This window comes from Cervus canadensis, chromosome 1 (assembly GCF_019320065.1).
Source record: "Cervus canadensis isolate Bull #8, Minnesota chromosome 1, ASM1932006v1, whole genome shotgun sequence".
In the NCBI taxonomy this organism is placed as follows: domain Eukaryota; kingdom Metazoa; phylum Chordata; class Mammalia; order Artiodactyla; family Cervidae; genus Cervus; species Cervus canadensis.
Window position 1 is genome coordinate 118893801 of NC_057386.1, and position 13858 is coordinate 118907658.

General features: G+C 52.2%; 1 protein-coding gene and 1 long non-coding RNA gene across 2 annotated transcripts in view; one reads left to right on the forward strand and one right to left on the reverse strand.

Annotated features, from left to right (window-relative positions):
* The window catches only part of DTX1 (deltex E3 ubiquitin ligase 1), a 38987-nt gene extending 33593 nt beyond the window's left edge, over positions 1-5394 (reverse strand). Inside the window, exons 1-2 of the mRNA XM_043439736.1 lie at positions 5184-5394; positions 3666-4685 (exon numbers count right to left, since the gene is read on the reverse strand). Of these exons, the coding sequence (XP_043295671.1) occupies positions 3666-3924 (259 nt within the window). The 5' untranslated portion in view covers positions 3925-4685; positions 5184-5394. The remainder of the gene's footprint in view (positions 1-3665; positions 4686-5183) is intronic.
* LOC122423038 lies at positions 4927-7182 on the forward strand. The gene is made up of 2 exons (XR_006264076.1): positions 4927-5086; positions 6797-7182. It is a non-coding gene; the product is annotated as an uncharacterized LOC122423038 (long non-coding RNA).
* Positions 7183-13858: the final 6676 nt, after the last annotated feature.

A 13858-nucleotide genomic window follows, 5' to 3' on the forward strand; every position in this document is an offset into this window, starting at 1 on the left:
TTCATTTGCATACTGTCTGGCTGCTTTCAAACTAGAGCGGCAGAGTCAGGCTACAGCGGAAGTTACGATCCACAGAGGCTAACCTATTTCTATCTGGCCTTATCAGAGAGTCTGTGGTGCCAATGTCAGGGTCACTGGGGCATGTTGCTACCTCCCACAAAAACTTAGAGTTCTGCTGCAATGAATTTGTCAAGAATCTTACAATTAGAAAATCTAGGGGACTTCCCTGGTGGTTTAGCGGCTAAGTCTCTGCGTTCCCAATGCAGAGGGCCTGGGCTCGATTCCTGATCAGGGAACTAGATCCCACATGCCATAAAGAAAAGACCCCGCATGACTCAACAATGAAGATCAAAGATGCCATGTGCTGCAATGAAGACCCAGAGCAGCCAAGTAAATAAATAAAAATAGAAATTAAAAAGAGAAAAATCTAAAGAGAGGCTGTATTCATTTCAATACATACATGCGAGCTTTGGGTTTATAACACAACTTTATATTGTTTTCTGTGTGTGTGTGCCACAATCTTCAAGATTTAGGATCTCCTCCTCATCTCTCAGGTATCTGTAGTGTTCAATACATGCTGGATACATGGTGGGTAATCAGTTAGTTAAGGTCTGTGGGATAAAATAAGGTGTGTGATTCTCTCCACCAACTCAACAACCATGCTGGCAAAACGATACTCTTGGGCATCTCATGGATGTGGAAACTGAGGTCTGGGGAGGTGACAATGGCTGCTCCAGGCTCTTCCCTGAATCATGAAGGGTGAGGACCAGATGTCCTCCCTTGATTTTGTATTGATCCTGGGAGAAGTGGGCGAGCACATTATAACACTCCTGGTGGGAGACATCTTGCCCCTCCCTCTAGCAGTTATCCAGGCATCCTAGGTCTCCTGCTGGCCCCAGAGGTTTCCAGGCTTTCCTCCCTCGCTGGGGGGTCTTGGCAGGCTCCCAGGAGCCTGTGGAGGGCTGAGTGGGTTTTTTCTTTTTCTCTTTTCCGGCAAATAGGGGGCAGGTGTGGAGTGAGCAGCTCCTGGAGGGGGCAGTGGGAACATGACTGACACTGAACTTCTGGGGGATCCAGCAAGGCTGACCCATAAAAGGAATGCCATTAAGAATAAGGGGCCCCTGAAAGGGGGAATGGAGGGAGTTTGGGGGGTTGGGAGCCCAAGTGAGGGGGTGGGAAGGGAAAAGGAGCCCAGAACAGAGGTGTGGGGATCATAGACAAGCTGGCCAACTTGGCGGCCTCAAATGGGGCAATTCCTGCTTCTGAGGACTACCTGTCAGGCCCTGGAAAAGTCTCCCCATGCCCAGCACTAGCTCTGAACCTGTAGAATGCTTTGTCAGATCCCTGCCCTCCACCAGAGATGGTTCCAGAATAAGCCAGAGTGAATGGGGCAGGGGATGCCCAGCAGTTCTTCATCAGGGACTCTGCCTCTCTGGAAGGATTGGCACAAGAGCTCGACGGTGACTTCTTCTACCCTCAGGATAAAATCCAGAGCCCCTTTCATGGCTTTCCAGGGCTATATGTCCAGCCCCTGCTCGACCTTCATCTTTTTTTTTTTTTTTAAAGGTTTTTATTTTGTATTGGGATATAGCCAATTAACAACTCTGTGATGGTTTCAGCAAAGGGACTTAGCCATACATACACATGTATTCATTCTCCCCCAGTCCAACCTTATCTTATACCACCTCCCTTCATCCACCGCACTCCAAATGCAATGGGTCTGAATGTACTCTGCTCCTTCCTGCCACAGGGCCTTTGCACTAGCTGTTCCCTCTGTTGGGAAGCTGTTTCCCTCAAACATTCTTTAGATTTCTAGTCAAACCTGACTTCCTCAGATGAGCCTTCTGTGACCACTACTCGACCAAGTTTATTCCATGTTCTGAGACCTGCAACTGATTATCTGTGTGGTTAATGTGTTCCTGTGCTTGCCAACTAGACAGGGGTCTCCTGCATAGGCCCTCCACAAATAGACCTCTACTCTGGACCCCGGCTGTATTTCTTTCTGGTTGTGCCACACAGCTTGCAAGAATTGAATCCAGAACATGGCAGTGAAAGCTCTGAGTCTTAACCATTGGATTTCCCTGACCCTGGCGGTCTTGCCCCTTACAGTATTCTAGCGCTCAGCACGGGGGTCTGACACACAGGAGGTAGGTAAGTTGATGATGGCATGAATGAACAAATCGTACCACCAGTGACCGCTGCCAATTCCCAGAGTTTGGGGACACAGATGTATGGAAAAGTCACAACAAACCATTTGTCAAGAATTCACCTGCTTCCACATGTGGGGACCACCCAGTAGGCACCAAGCGATGTTCTAGAGTGGAGCTAGCCACTTCAACTCTCTTCGATGGTGGCAGTGTTCTGGACCTATGCTGTCTAGTATAGTCGCCACGAGACACCTGTGGCCACTGAGCATGTGGATGTGGCTAGTGGGAGCAAAGAACTAAATTTTAAATTTGATTTGATTTTAATTAACATAAATTTCAATAGCCACAAGGGCTTAGTGGCTACCATATTGGACAGTATAAGCTCTAGAGAGATGGAATGTGTTCTATTATCCCTAAGGCTGTTACATGCAGTTCTATCATCTAGGAAGTCATTGTAGCTCCCTCAAACCTCCATCACTGGATTCCTGAGGGTGATCATGTCAAGGATTCTTGGCAGCTTCTAAGAGGCAGGACCTTGCCATCCATCACTGCCCACCAAGCTTTTCATACAGACCACCAGGCAACAATGACTCAGGCAGGTCTCCACAGTGATGGCAAACAAATGCTGTTTTTAATCACATCCTCATTTTTATCACCATCATCACCTATCACACAACACCAAGACTGCCATCAGCCTCATTCTCTCGACCATGACCACCCCATCACACCACTCCAAGACCACCACCAACACAACCATCACCACCACCACCAGTTTCACAATCACTACAACCAGTGACATCACCACCAACACTATTTCCTCCATCATTACCACCCTTCCACCATTAACACCACCAACCCCCCTCAACTGCCACCACCAACCCCCCTCAACTGCCCCCATTGTTGCAACCACCACTAACTACATCTTCCCAACAACACCAGCTCTCAGAGCCAATATGAGATTCTGGTTAAGAGTTTCAGCTCTGGAAACCCATTGTCTGGGCTTAGATCTCAGCTCTGAGTTTAAATCACTCAGCTTCTGTGAGACTCAGTTTCTTCATCTGTAAAATGGGACAGCTACTACTACCAGGACTACCACGAACATGGTAAGACTGACCGTAGTGGTTGAAAAACTATCAGTTGAGGAAGTGCACGAAAAGCCCTTTCACTCTGATGATTGAACGCTAATGATCTTCTAGGCTCTGTGCTCAGTGAGCACAGTTTTATTTAACCCTCACACAGCTGTGAGAGACACTGGCCCATCCATTTTGCAGAGGGGGAACCTGAGGCTCACAGAAGCGATGTAACTCATCCGCAGCCCTACATAAGAGGCTGGATGGGAAGCCAGGTCTTCAACTGGACTAGGCTAGACTGACCCGTTTAGGGGGAGGGGGTTGGAGCAGCAGGTGGGCCTTCTGCAGTTCTGGGTTCCCTCTTCAGGGAGGCTGGGGGCATTTCAGCATCCTGCCACGATGGTGATGGTGGCAGTGGTGGGGAGGGGAGGGCCGCGAGTCCACTCACCTGTGTCCTGGCGAAACTGGTGCATGGACTGAAGGTCAATGATGTAGGGCACCAGCTGGGCGTCCACTTGTCCCAGGACCACGGAGCCCCGGGCATCCTCCTTGAGCACGTTCTCAATGTGGTGGCACACGGTGGCCGTGTAGGGCCGCCAGCGGCTGTGTTCATTCAGCCACTCCCACACCACCACCCGGGCCACGTTCTGCGGTGGGAAGCCCAGCCCGTTCACCGGCATCATCACTCCCTGGCCTGGCCGTGACATGGCCGCTGCCGCCGGAGGGGCCAGGACCCCCTTCTTCCCTACCCAGCTCCTCCTGGGCCTGGGAGCTGGCGGCAGGGGTGGAGGGGAGCTTCCTCTCACTCCAGGGAGGGCAGCAAGGACTGTCCGGCCTCCTTTACGTCCTCCCGGCCCCTCTCAGGCCCGCAGGCCTCAGTTACAGGAGTGTTCCGGGCTGGGGGTGGGGGGGAATGTTCCAGGCTCCAAGATCCCTTCCCCTCAGAGCTGTCTCCGGTTAGGTGTGTTCTGGCAAGTGTCTTTCTTAGGAGGGGGAAACGGTGCTCTCAATCCCGGGCTCCCTCCAGGCTCAGACGAGGGGGTGAGGCAGCCGCCTCTACTCTAGGTCCGGGCTCTTTCCTGCTGGTCCCCCCCGTTCCTACTGGCCGCGGCAGGGCCTGTCACCCCCGGAGGAGGCCGGGCCCCAGCCTGCCTTCTCCGCAGCGCCCTGCCGGCCCTCTGCGCTCGCAGACCCTGCGCCTGGCTCCAGGGGGGCTGCTGGCCTTGTCTCAGGTCCGCCCCCCCCGACCCCCGACGGCTCCCGCTGAAGGGGGCGTCCCTGTCCCCGTTGTCCACCCCCCCACCCAGGTCCACGGCGTCCTGGAAGGCCCCGGTGGCTCGAAGAACGCACGGGGGAGGGGTGCGGCGGTTACTCCCGGCCCCGATCCGGGCTGCGGCTCCCGAGCTGGGCTGGGGGACGAGGGGGGCGGGGGCCCGTGGGCACGCCCCACCCCACTCGCGCTCGCCACCTGCCAGGAGACAAGAAGGGGAGGGAGAGGGCCCTTTAAGACCAGAGCGCGGCACCCCCTCCCCCCTTCCCCGGGAGAGCGACGGGCTGAGAACAATGGGGAACCGATGGGGGGGCGGGCAGCGAGGGGGGCTAAAGGGGGTCGCCCGGTCGCGCTCCCTTGGGGCAGGCCTCAAGGGAGGGCTGGGGCTGGCGGCGCGATTTTCCAAGACCCCTCGCCTGCGGCGCCCCCTCCTCAGCAACCTGAGCGCTCCCCCTCCCCGCTCCCGGCCAAGGGATGCGGGATGCGCCGGGAGGTGCCAGGATGCGCGGCGCTGCAGGCGCGGCCCAGGGCCCCTCAGGGGTCGCGTCACCGAGCAGGCGAAGCCGGGAGCAGGATCGCCTTTGCCTCCCGCCCTGCGGGTAACAACCCTCCGCCCCCAGGCCAGACCTCCCCAAAGCGCGCGCGGGCCTCCCGAAGGAGCCGGGGGTGGGGTCCCTGGGCACCCCGCGCTCTCACCGCCTCTCCCCGGTTCTGCCTCCTTCTCCGGCTCACGCTTCAGCACCGCCGCCTCCTGGGCTCCCCCCGGAGTGGGAGGGAGCCGCGGTCCCGCCTCCGCGCCCTTTCCCTCCCTGGCCGCGCGGCGGGGCGCTGGGCTCTCCGCGCGCGGACAGACTACCCAACCGACCGACGGACGCGTGAGCCGGCGGCCGGACGCCGGGATCCCGCGGGTGGGAGGCGGCCGTCGCTGCGCTCAGGGGAGGGAAGGGGGAGGGGGCGGAGAAGGAGGAAGGGGAGGAGACAGATCGCGGCCCTAAGCACCGCCGGCGCTGACACGCGAGTCCTCGGGCGCCCCGTATCCTGGGCTAGGCCCACCTGGGACCCCCGGAGGCTCCCTGACCCCAGCAGGATTCAGGCCATGGAGTGGGGTGTCCATTTGGTCACCTGCTTGAATCTGAATCATTTTTACGTTCCAGTTGCCCAGTCCAGGGCCTGGTACACAATAGATGCTCAATAAATGCTCTAAGGAATGTATTAGGATCCAGAGGTTGTTTAAAGAAAGATCTTAAAGCGTTCTAGGGTAGGCTTCTTTTCTCCTTCCACTCTTCTGGGGGAGGGGAGGGAGGAGGGGCTGGCAGAGGGAATCATGAAATCTGAAGTGTACATATGGGCCCACTGAGGCGCAGAGAGGGTAAGCAATAAGCCCAGGATCACACAGCCGCTTAGAGCAATGCTCAGACACCACTCAGAGCTGATTCTCCTCCCAGTACCCAATTAGCCAGCCCAGAGCCAGCTTCCCCCAAGACAACTAACCCGCTCCAGGTAAGTGGGGGTAGCAAGAACATCTTGCCTTCAGGAGAGTGGGGGGACCTAGGCCAGGAGGCAGAGACCTCGAAGGAAGGTAAGGGTAGGTCCTCTGTCGTCTCATTCAGGGATGCCTGCCAACAACAGGTGCTCAATAAACGCTAGGCAAGGGCAGGCTGGATGGACAGGGAGGCAGGTGGCCTCAGCAGCTCAAGTGTTAATGGGAGGGCCAGCTCTCCCTTGTCCAGCAAGCTGGATGCAACTGAGAACACAACATCTGGGGGGTGGGGGGCGGGGGGGGGAGCGGGGGGGCGGGGATGGACCACGCGGGGCCTGCGGGTATTTAGAATAGGGAAGATGAAGGATGCGTCCGGGAACTCCAGCCTGGGTGGCAGACGGGGGTCAGCGGCCTGTTTGGAAGCCTGCCCAGAGCAGCCCACGCTCCTCTTCCTCTCCAGGGCAGATGGTGATAAACTAGGCAAGGTCAAGGGCAGACGGCTCAGGGGAGCTTTCCCAGAACGGAACTCTGGTTCCCCAGCCAGCCGGAGTGACCTCCCCACCCCCCCACCCCCGCCAGCTCCCCAGGGCCCTGCTGTCTCCTGCTGTCCAGTGCTTGGGGGGCTTTTCCAGATCGGATCATGATTGTTTGCTTGTGCCTCCACAGGCTAAAGACAGAGGCTGTGTTTGAGGGCAGGGCCAGCTCTGAGGTGCTACTGTGCCAACGGGATGGCTGAGCCCTGGAGTTGTAGCCTAGGGTCCGCTGATGGCTCTCCTGTCCTCCCATTACAGACTTACATGTCTGTGCTTTTTTTTTTTTTTTTTTCTAGAAGGGCTCTGGCTTTCTGCAGATTCTTCTCAAGGGAGGCTGTGACCCATAAGATTTGGAGCTGATGCTGAACAACCTTATATTACAGAGGGGGCCTGGGGATCTCAGAGTGGAGAAGAAGCTGGCTCAAGGTCACCCGGAAATTTAGCAGCAAGTTGGAAAGAAGAACTCAAGACTCCAGACTGTACGATGCTATTTAATGTCTGACTGAAGGTCATCTCCTCCGAGAAGCCTTCCCTGAACTCATCCCATCTTCTGCATTACATCGCATATACCTTGAAAGGACACCCTTTATTGCAACAAGCCACTTCAGTGGAATCTGTCCCTGCTTGAGTGAGACATCCTTGAGATAAGGGACTGTGTCTTATTCACCCTTGTGTGGTATGGCTGGTGTTTATTACATAAGCATTGTCATTTATTGAGTGTCTATTATGTGCCAAGGCGCTTATGTAATGCCCACTCCCCTTCACAATTGTCCTACAAGGTAGGTAATATTGTCTTCATTTTACAGATGGAAAAAAAAAAAAAATCTCCTGGAGCTCAAAGCGGCTTGTCCAAGTTCCCCCAGGGAGTGAGTGGCAGAGCTGGGATTTGAATCCAAAATGCTTTTGCACCTCCTACACCACCAGTGCTGCCGTGGTGTTTGTTCAGCATCCAGCTGAAGGCAGCATGGCCCTCACGGTGGGCCCTCTCAACTGGGCTGTGGAGCAGCCGGAGTACAGAGCCTGGCTCCCCCACCATCCTGGGAGAAAGAAATTACAAAGAGGGGAAAAGAATTTGACCTTCATGGAGCTCACAATCCACTGGGGAGATGGCTCAGACACCAGTGGAGGAGCCAATAGAACAAACGCAGTCCATCATGAACTCTTTTTAAAATGTATTGTGTGTAGGAATGACACCCCTCATAGAAGAATCCCAGGATTTTCTCTTCTGTGTGTTTCTGTTTCACTTCCTTGCAGCCATGATACTAGCTTAGGTCATCGGTGCAATGAGATGAAAGAAGATGATTCTGTCACTTCTCTAGATCTTTGAGTGATACGTCAAATTCAAGGCTAATCACACTTACTTAACCTGCGTGAGTTTCGCAATGATGTTCTTGCTCTATGATCATCAATGATTTCCAATTCACCTGTGTAGCCATGCTTCATTGTCACAATAGAAATCATATAAACCTTTCAAGGAAAGTCTTCCACTACAAACAAGCAACAATTAGAAGCCAGATGATGACTTCGGAGCATGGCCTAAATGAACCTGGAGTTTGTCTTTCTTCTCAGCATTATCAATGTTCTTAAGGACATTCATGTGCACTATTATAGCAGCATGGAAAGATGGCAGAAAGAAATGACTTATGTTTTGTTCTCATATCCATCCATCCATCTATCCATTCATTCATTCATCTACTCATTTATGTGTTCAGCTGGATAAGTACCCTCCCTTTCTCTACCTACCATCCCTCCATCCATCTAGCCACTCATTTATGTGTCCAAAATATACTGAGCCCAGCGCTTAAGCCAGGCACTAGGCTATGCAGGGAGACACAGGAGGTAACCCAAACAACATGGTTCTGGCTCTTCTATTTCTCAGGGTCTAGTGGCCGTGTGAGCCATGAATCAAAGAATCATTTTAAGTATGATTGCAAAACTTTGCAAGAGCTATGAAGAAGTTCAGGATATTATGAGGGCCTCTAACAGGGGTCCAAAGAGGTCTAGGGATTCAGGGAGGGCTTCTCAGAGGAGGTGACATTTCACCTACTCGCCAAAGGATCCACAGTGGTAGTGTGGATAAGCCAGTGGGCGGAGGAGCGGGGATGTGCAAAGGCCCAGAGGTGGGAAAGAGTTTGGTGTATTAAAGCAGCAGAGAGAGGAAGCTGGAGTGACCACTGAGAATGGATCAGGGGTGAGCCTGGGGCAAGTCGAGGTGGGCAAGGTCCCCACGCAGGGCCTAGCATGGGTTTGAGGTTTTTATCCTGAGAGCCATGGAAGTTATTGAAGGGAGGTTTTTTTAAAACAAACTTTTTAAAAATTTATTTACTTCTTTTCGGGTCTTCCTTGCTGTGCTGGGTCTTCATTGCTGTGTGTGGGCTTTCTCTAGTTGTGGTGAGTGGGGGCTACTGTTCATTGTGCTGCTTGGGCTTCTCGTGGCCGTGGCTTCTCTCATGGGAGCTCTAGGGTGCTTGGGCTTCGGTAGTTGCTGGCTCCGGAGTGCGGGCTCAGTAGTTGCGGCACACAGGCTTAGTTGCCCGGCGGCATGTGGGATATTCCCGGATCAGGGATTGAACCCATTGCTCTAGTGGTGAAGAACCCGCCTGCTGATGCAGGAGACGTAAGAGACACGGTTCGATCCCTGGGTTGGGAAGACCCAGTGAAGGAGGGCATGGTAACCCATTCCAGTATTCTTGCCTGGAGAATCCCATGGACGGATGAGCCTGGCAGACTACAGTCCATAGGGTCACAAAGAGTTGGACACAACTGAAGTGACTTAGCACCCCTGTATTGATTGACAAGTGGATTCTTAACCACAGGAGCACCAGGGAAGTCCCTGAAGGGAATTTAATGCAATTCAAATTGTGTATGAAAGAGTCTGAAAGTAACCAGACTTTACTGAGCAACTACTGGGTGCCCAGTGCTGGGCTAAATTCCCTGGAGTGGGAAGTGAAGGTGTGGGAATTGTTCTGTTGGACATGGAACAAGATGGGTGACCCTGACAACCATACCAACGTCATGTACAATTGGGGCACGAGCCCTGGGAGGCAGATGTCAGCCCTCCCCTCCACCCCGAGGAGCCAAGTGAGTTAAGGCCCTTCTGAATTCTTCTGTCCGGCTCCCTACATCCTGGCCCGTGGACCAGCTGTGACCTTTCCCTCAGCAGTAAGGGGAAAAGTTTAAGTGGGAAACAAGAAACAGAGCAAGAGAGACTGTTTAGATGTCTTGGGGACTGAAACAGGGCCCCTGGAACTCAGAGCATTCTACTGAAAACAGGAGACTACCTCGGGGCTGCAGGACGTGAGTAGGGTGGCAAGTGATAAAAGGCCATTCACTACCTGCTGAGAACTGGAGGTAGAGTTAGAAAAATGCTGGAACCAGAACATCACAGCTGGCCCTGGTGGGCGAGGAGCATCCACAGGCACCGAGGCCTGGGTGGGACCTACTCTGATGGCTATGTGTCCAGATCATGAGGTTGCAGATTCCTGAGTCTCACCCTGAAATTCGGGTCCAGTGGGACTTGCACTGGGCCTGAGCATCTCTGGGTGAGATGAACAGCTTCCCTTTGAGCTCTGGGTCTCACTCTATTTGCAAGGGAGAATCTCCAGGGGTGGGCGTGAGGTGCTTAAAAACTATCTATGTCCCAAGCCCCACCCTCAGGAACTCTGACTTAATTGGTCTGGGGGTCCCGGCATCAGTACTTCTTGGCCAGTGGTCCTTTCCTGGATTGGAGTGAGAGAGAGAGGGTGAAATCAGCCCATCCCCACGTAATTGGACTGATAATACATCATAGGAGCTCTCAGCTCTTGTTTGGGGCCATCGACTTGTTCATCCAACCAGAAGATGTTTATTGAGCATCTACTATGTGCTACACACTGATCCAGGCACTGGGAATGTAATAGTGAACCAAAGAATTAAAAAATCTCTGCCCTCCTGGTGCTGACCTTCTAGCGGGGTGGAGGGCAGAGATAGGTGGTAAACAAAGACATAAGTAAAATACATGGTATATCAGAAAGTGTAAGCACTGTAGAGAAAAAGAAAGCCTTCTTAACACGTCTGGTGGGGATGTGAATCGGTGCAACCAATTCACAATGTGGAATTTACTCTGGCTTTCTCTCCCAAAGCTGAGCATGTCCGTATCCTATGACCCAGCAATTCTACACCAAAGTATAAACCATGGAGAAATGCTTGCCCATCTACACCAGGAATTACATGGAAGGATATTCACAGGGGTGCTGTCCACAGTGGCCAAAACTGGGACACACCCACGTGCCCATCTATGGGAGAGCAGATGAATAAATTCCCACTGCGAAGTACTACTTGGCAGTCAAAACATAGGAACTACAGCCATAATACATCGCAATGTGGATGAATATCTGAGGTCGAATATCCCACGAAAAACGCCCTGTTACATAAACACAAAATCCTTTCTATTGAGTTGAAAGCAACTAAAAATATATACACACATATGCAATAATAAACTATAAGAAGGAAACAAGGGAAGAATAACTAAAGGATTCAGGATGAAGACTATGGTGAGGGGATTATGGTGGGAGGGAGAACCATCTGGTTAGATGTAGATTATTGTCAAGACTGTAGCTTTTGTTTGGATTCGGGCGGGGTTTTACATAATTAAATTTAGTAATTAAACACTGGGACTTCCCTGGTGGCCCAGCAGTTAAAAGACTCTGTGCTCCCAATTCGGGGGACCTGGGGTTCAGTCCATGGTCAGGGAACTAGATCCCACATGCTAAGTAAGACCTGATGCAGCCAAATAAATAATTAAAATTTAAAAAATAATTAAATGCTGATGAGAGTGGGCTATAAATGAAGGATTATAATTACCCCTCTCTTTATTTTTTGTGAACTTAGGTTAAAGAAAAAAAGCAAGAAAGCAGGAGAGGGGCTGAAGCATGCTGGTGGTGGAAGACTGAGCCAAGACTAGAAGCCGGGAGGTAGCGACCCATAGGAGAGAGCTAGGATGTCCTAGGCAGAGGGCAACAAGGGTGCAAAGGCCCTGAGGTGGGAGTGTGCCTGGCATGCTCTAGGAATAGCAGCAGGGCCCGTGGGCTGGTGGCAGGGCATGGGGGGACATGTCCTGTGTGGAGGAGATGAATAAAGCAGACTTTGGGGAGAAGATGGTTCAGGGTCCCCAAAGAGCCCAGATCCTGGGTCTGCTCTTCTCAGCACTTTGCTGTTTGATTTGATTTGATTTTTTCTTGGATTCCATGAGGCACTTTCATTTCCTTGAGGTAGTCTCAATGGGTTTCCATTCATTGCAACACAGTGAGTCCTGCCTGGTTAAATCACTGACCCTGTCTGGTCCAGAGGATCATGATGCGAGTTTCTTCAGGAAAGGATCCTTAAGTAATAAGTGCAAAGTCGAGAGGGAGGCGATGGGAGATCAGGCCAGCATCAGATACAGGACAAGGAATGGTAATTAGCCCATTGGTTGAGCGCTTTTCTAAGCCTCAGGGATTTTTATTAACTTCTTCCCAGCCTCCTGGGTATTAACATAGATTTTACAGATAAGGAGACTCAGACCCCCAGGAGGTTATGACATACACAGTGAGCAGGTGAGTGGGCAAACCCCAGGGCTGGTTGACTGGGAAGTCTCTGCACCAGGAATAGGAGGTCTCTGACCCATGTCAATTTCTGTGTTCCCTCATCTTTGGGTAACCTGGGGGCATGTGAGTTCTTACACCTCTTGGTCTTCTCCAGCCCCTGGGCAATCTGAAGACTGGCGGGCAGCTAGGCAAGGTGGACGCACTCTATTCAGTACCGGCGGTCTCTCCAGCAAAGAGGGAAGAGACCCAGAGAAACCGCGGGGTTGAGTCGGCTGTGGGCCGGCATGTGATGGGGGTGCCATGCAGCCCTGGGGCTTCTGCTGGGCTGGTGTATCTGGCAAAGGCGGGGAGGAGAGAGATGCTCTTAACTTTCTCCAGGATCCTAGGGCATTCCCCCCGCCCCGCCCCCTTCCGCTAGAAACCGTCAGCTGGCTCCACTGAGTGGAAAGGGCCGAGAGGGCCGTGAAATGAAACGGGAGCATAGCGCCCCCTGGTGTCCATTGTCCAGCTATTGTTCTAATGCCGAAGGATTTCCAGGTAATTCATTTTAATTTACTTTTATTGTGGTAAAAAAGCATAACAGAAAATTTATCATCTTACCCACTTGTAAGTGTACAGTTTAGTCGTGTTAAACATATCCAAATGGTGTTCAACAGATCCTCAGAATGTTTTTATCTTGGCAAACTGAAACTTTATACCCATTAAACAATTCCCCACCCCTCCCTACTCCCAGCCCCCAGCTATCACCATTTTACTTTCTGTCTCTATGAATCTGACTACTTTAGATACGTCATATAGATGATATTATATAGTATGTCTTTCTGTGACTGGCTTATTTCACTTAGCATGATTTCCTCAGGATTCTTGCTCCTTGTAGCATGCATCAGAATCTCCTTCCTTTTTAAGGCTGAGCAATATTCCATTTTTTGCCTTTTCATACTGTTCATGGGGTTCTCGAGGCAAGAATACTGAAGTGATTTGTCATTCCCTTCTCCAGTGGGCCACACTTTGTCAGAAGCAAGGAGATCAAACCAGTCAATCCTAAAGAAAATCAACCCTGAATATTCAATGGAAGGATTGATGCTGAAGCTGAAGCTCCAATACTTTGGCCACCTGATGAGAAGAAATGACTCATTGAAAAAGCCCCTGATGCTGGGCAAGACTGAGAGCAGGAGGAGAAGGGGGCGACAGAGGATGAGATGGTTAGATGGCATCGCTGACTGAATGGACATGAGTTTGAGCAAACTCTGGGAGATAGTGAAGGACAGGGAAGCGTGGAGTGCTGCGGTCGATGGGGTCACAAAGAATCGCACACGACTGAGTTTGGTCTTCCCAGGTGGGTCAGTGGGTAAAGAATCTGCCTGCAACACAGGAGGCCAGATTCAATCCCTGAGTCAGGAAGAGCCCCCGGAGAAGGAGATGGCAGCCACTCCAGTATTCTTGCCTGGAAAGTCCCATGGACAGAGGAGCCTGGCGGGCTACCTTATGTAGGATCGCAAAGAGTTGGATACGACGAGGCAACTGAGCATGCGCGCACTCAAGCTTTATAATCATGCTTGAATGTGTAGGAAGAAGTACGCTTGGGTCTCCTTTGCAGGCTTAGTGTTCTTGGCTTGCCCAGTGCCCTTAACACTTAACAGGCTTTCTGGGAGACCCTACTTAGGTAGAGCAGCCTAGTTGCAGAGGAGGAAGTAGCCACCACCAGCCATTGTCCTCTCTGATGACACAATCTGGTTCTGTCCCATGGCCTCCCAGCCTGGGCTCTGGCCAGCCCTCTGACACTGGGACTGTCAC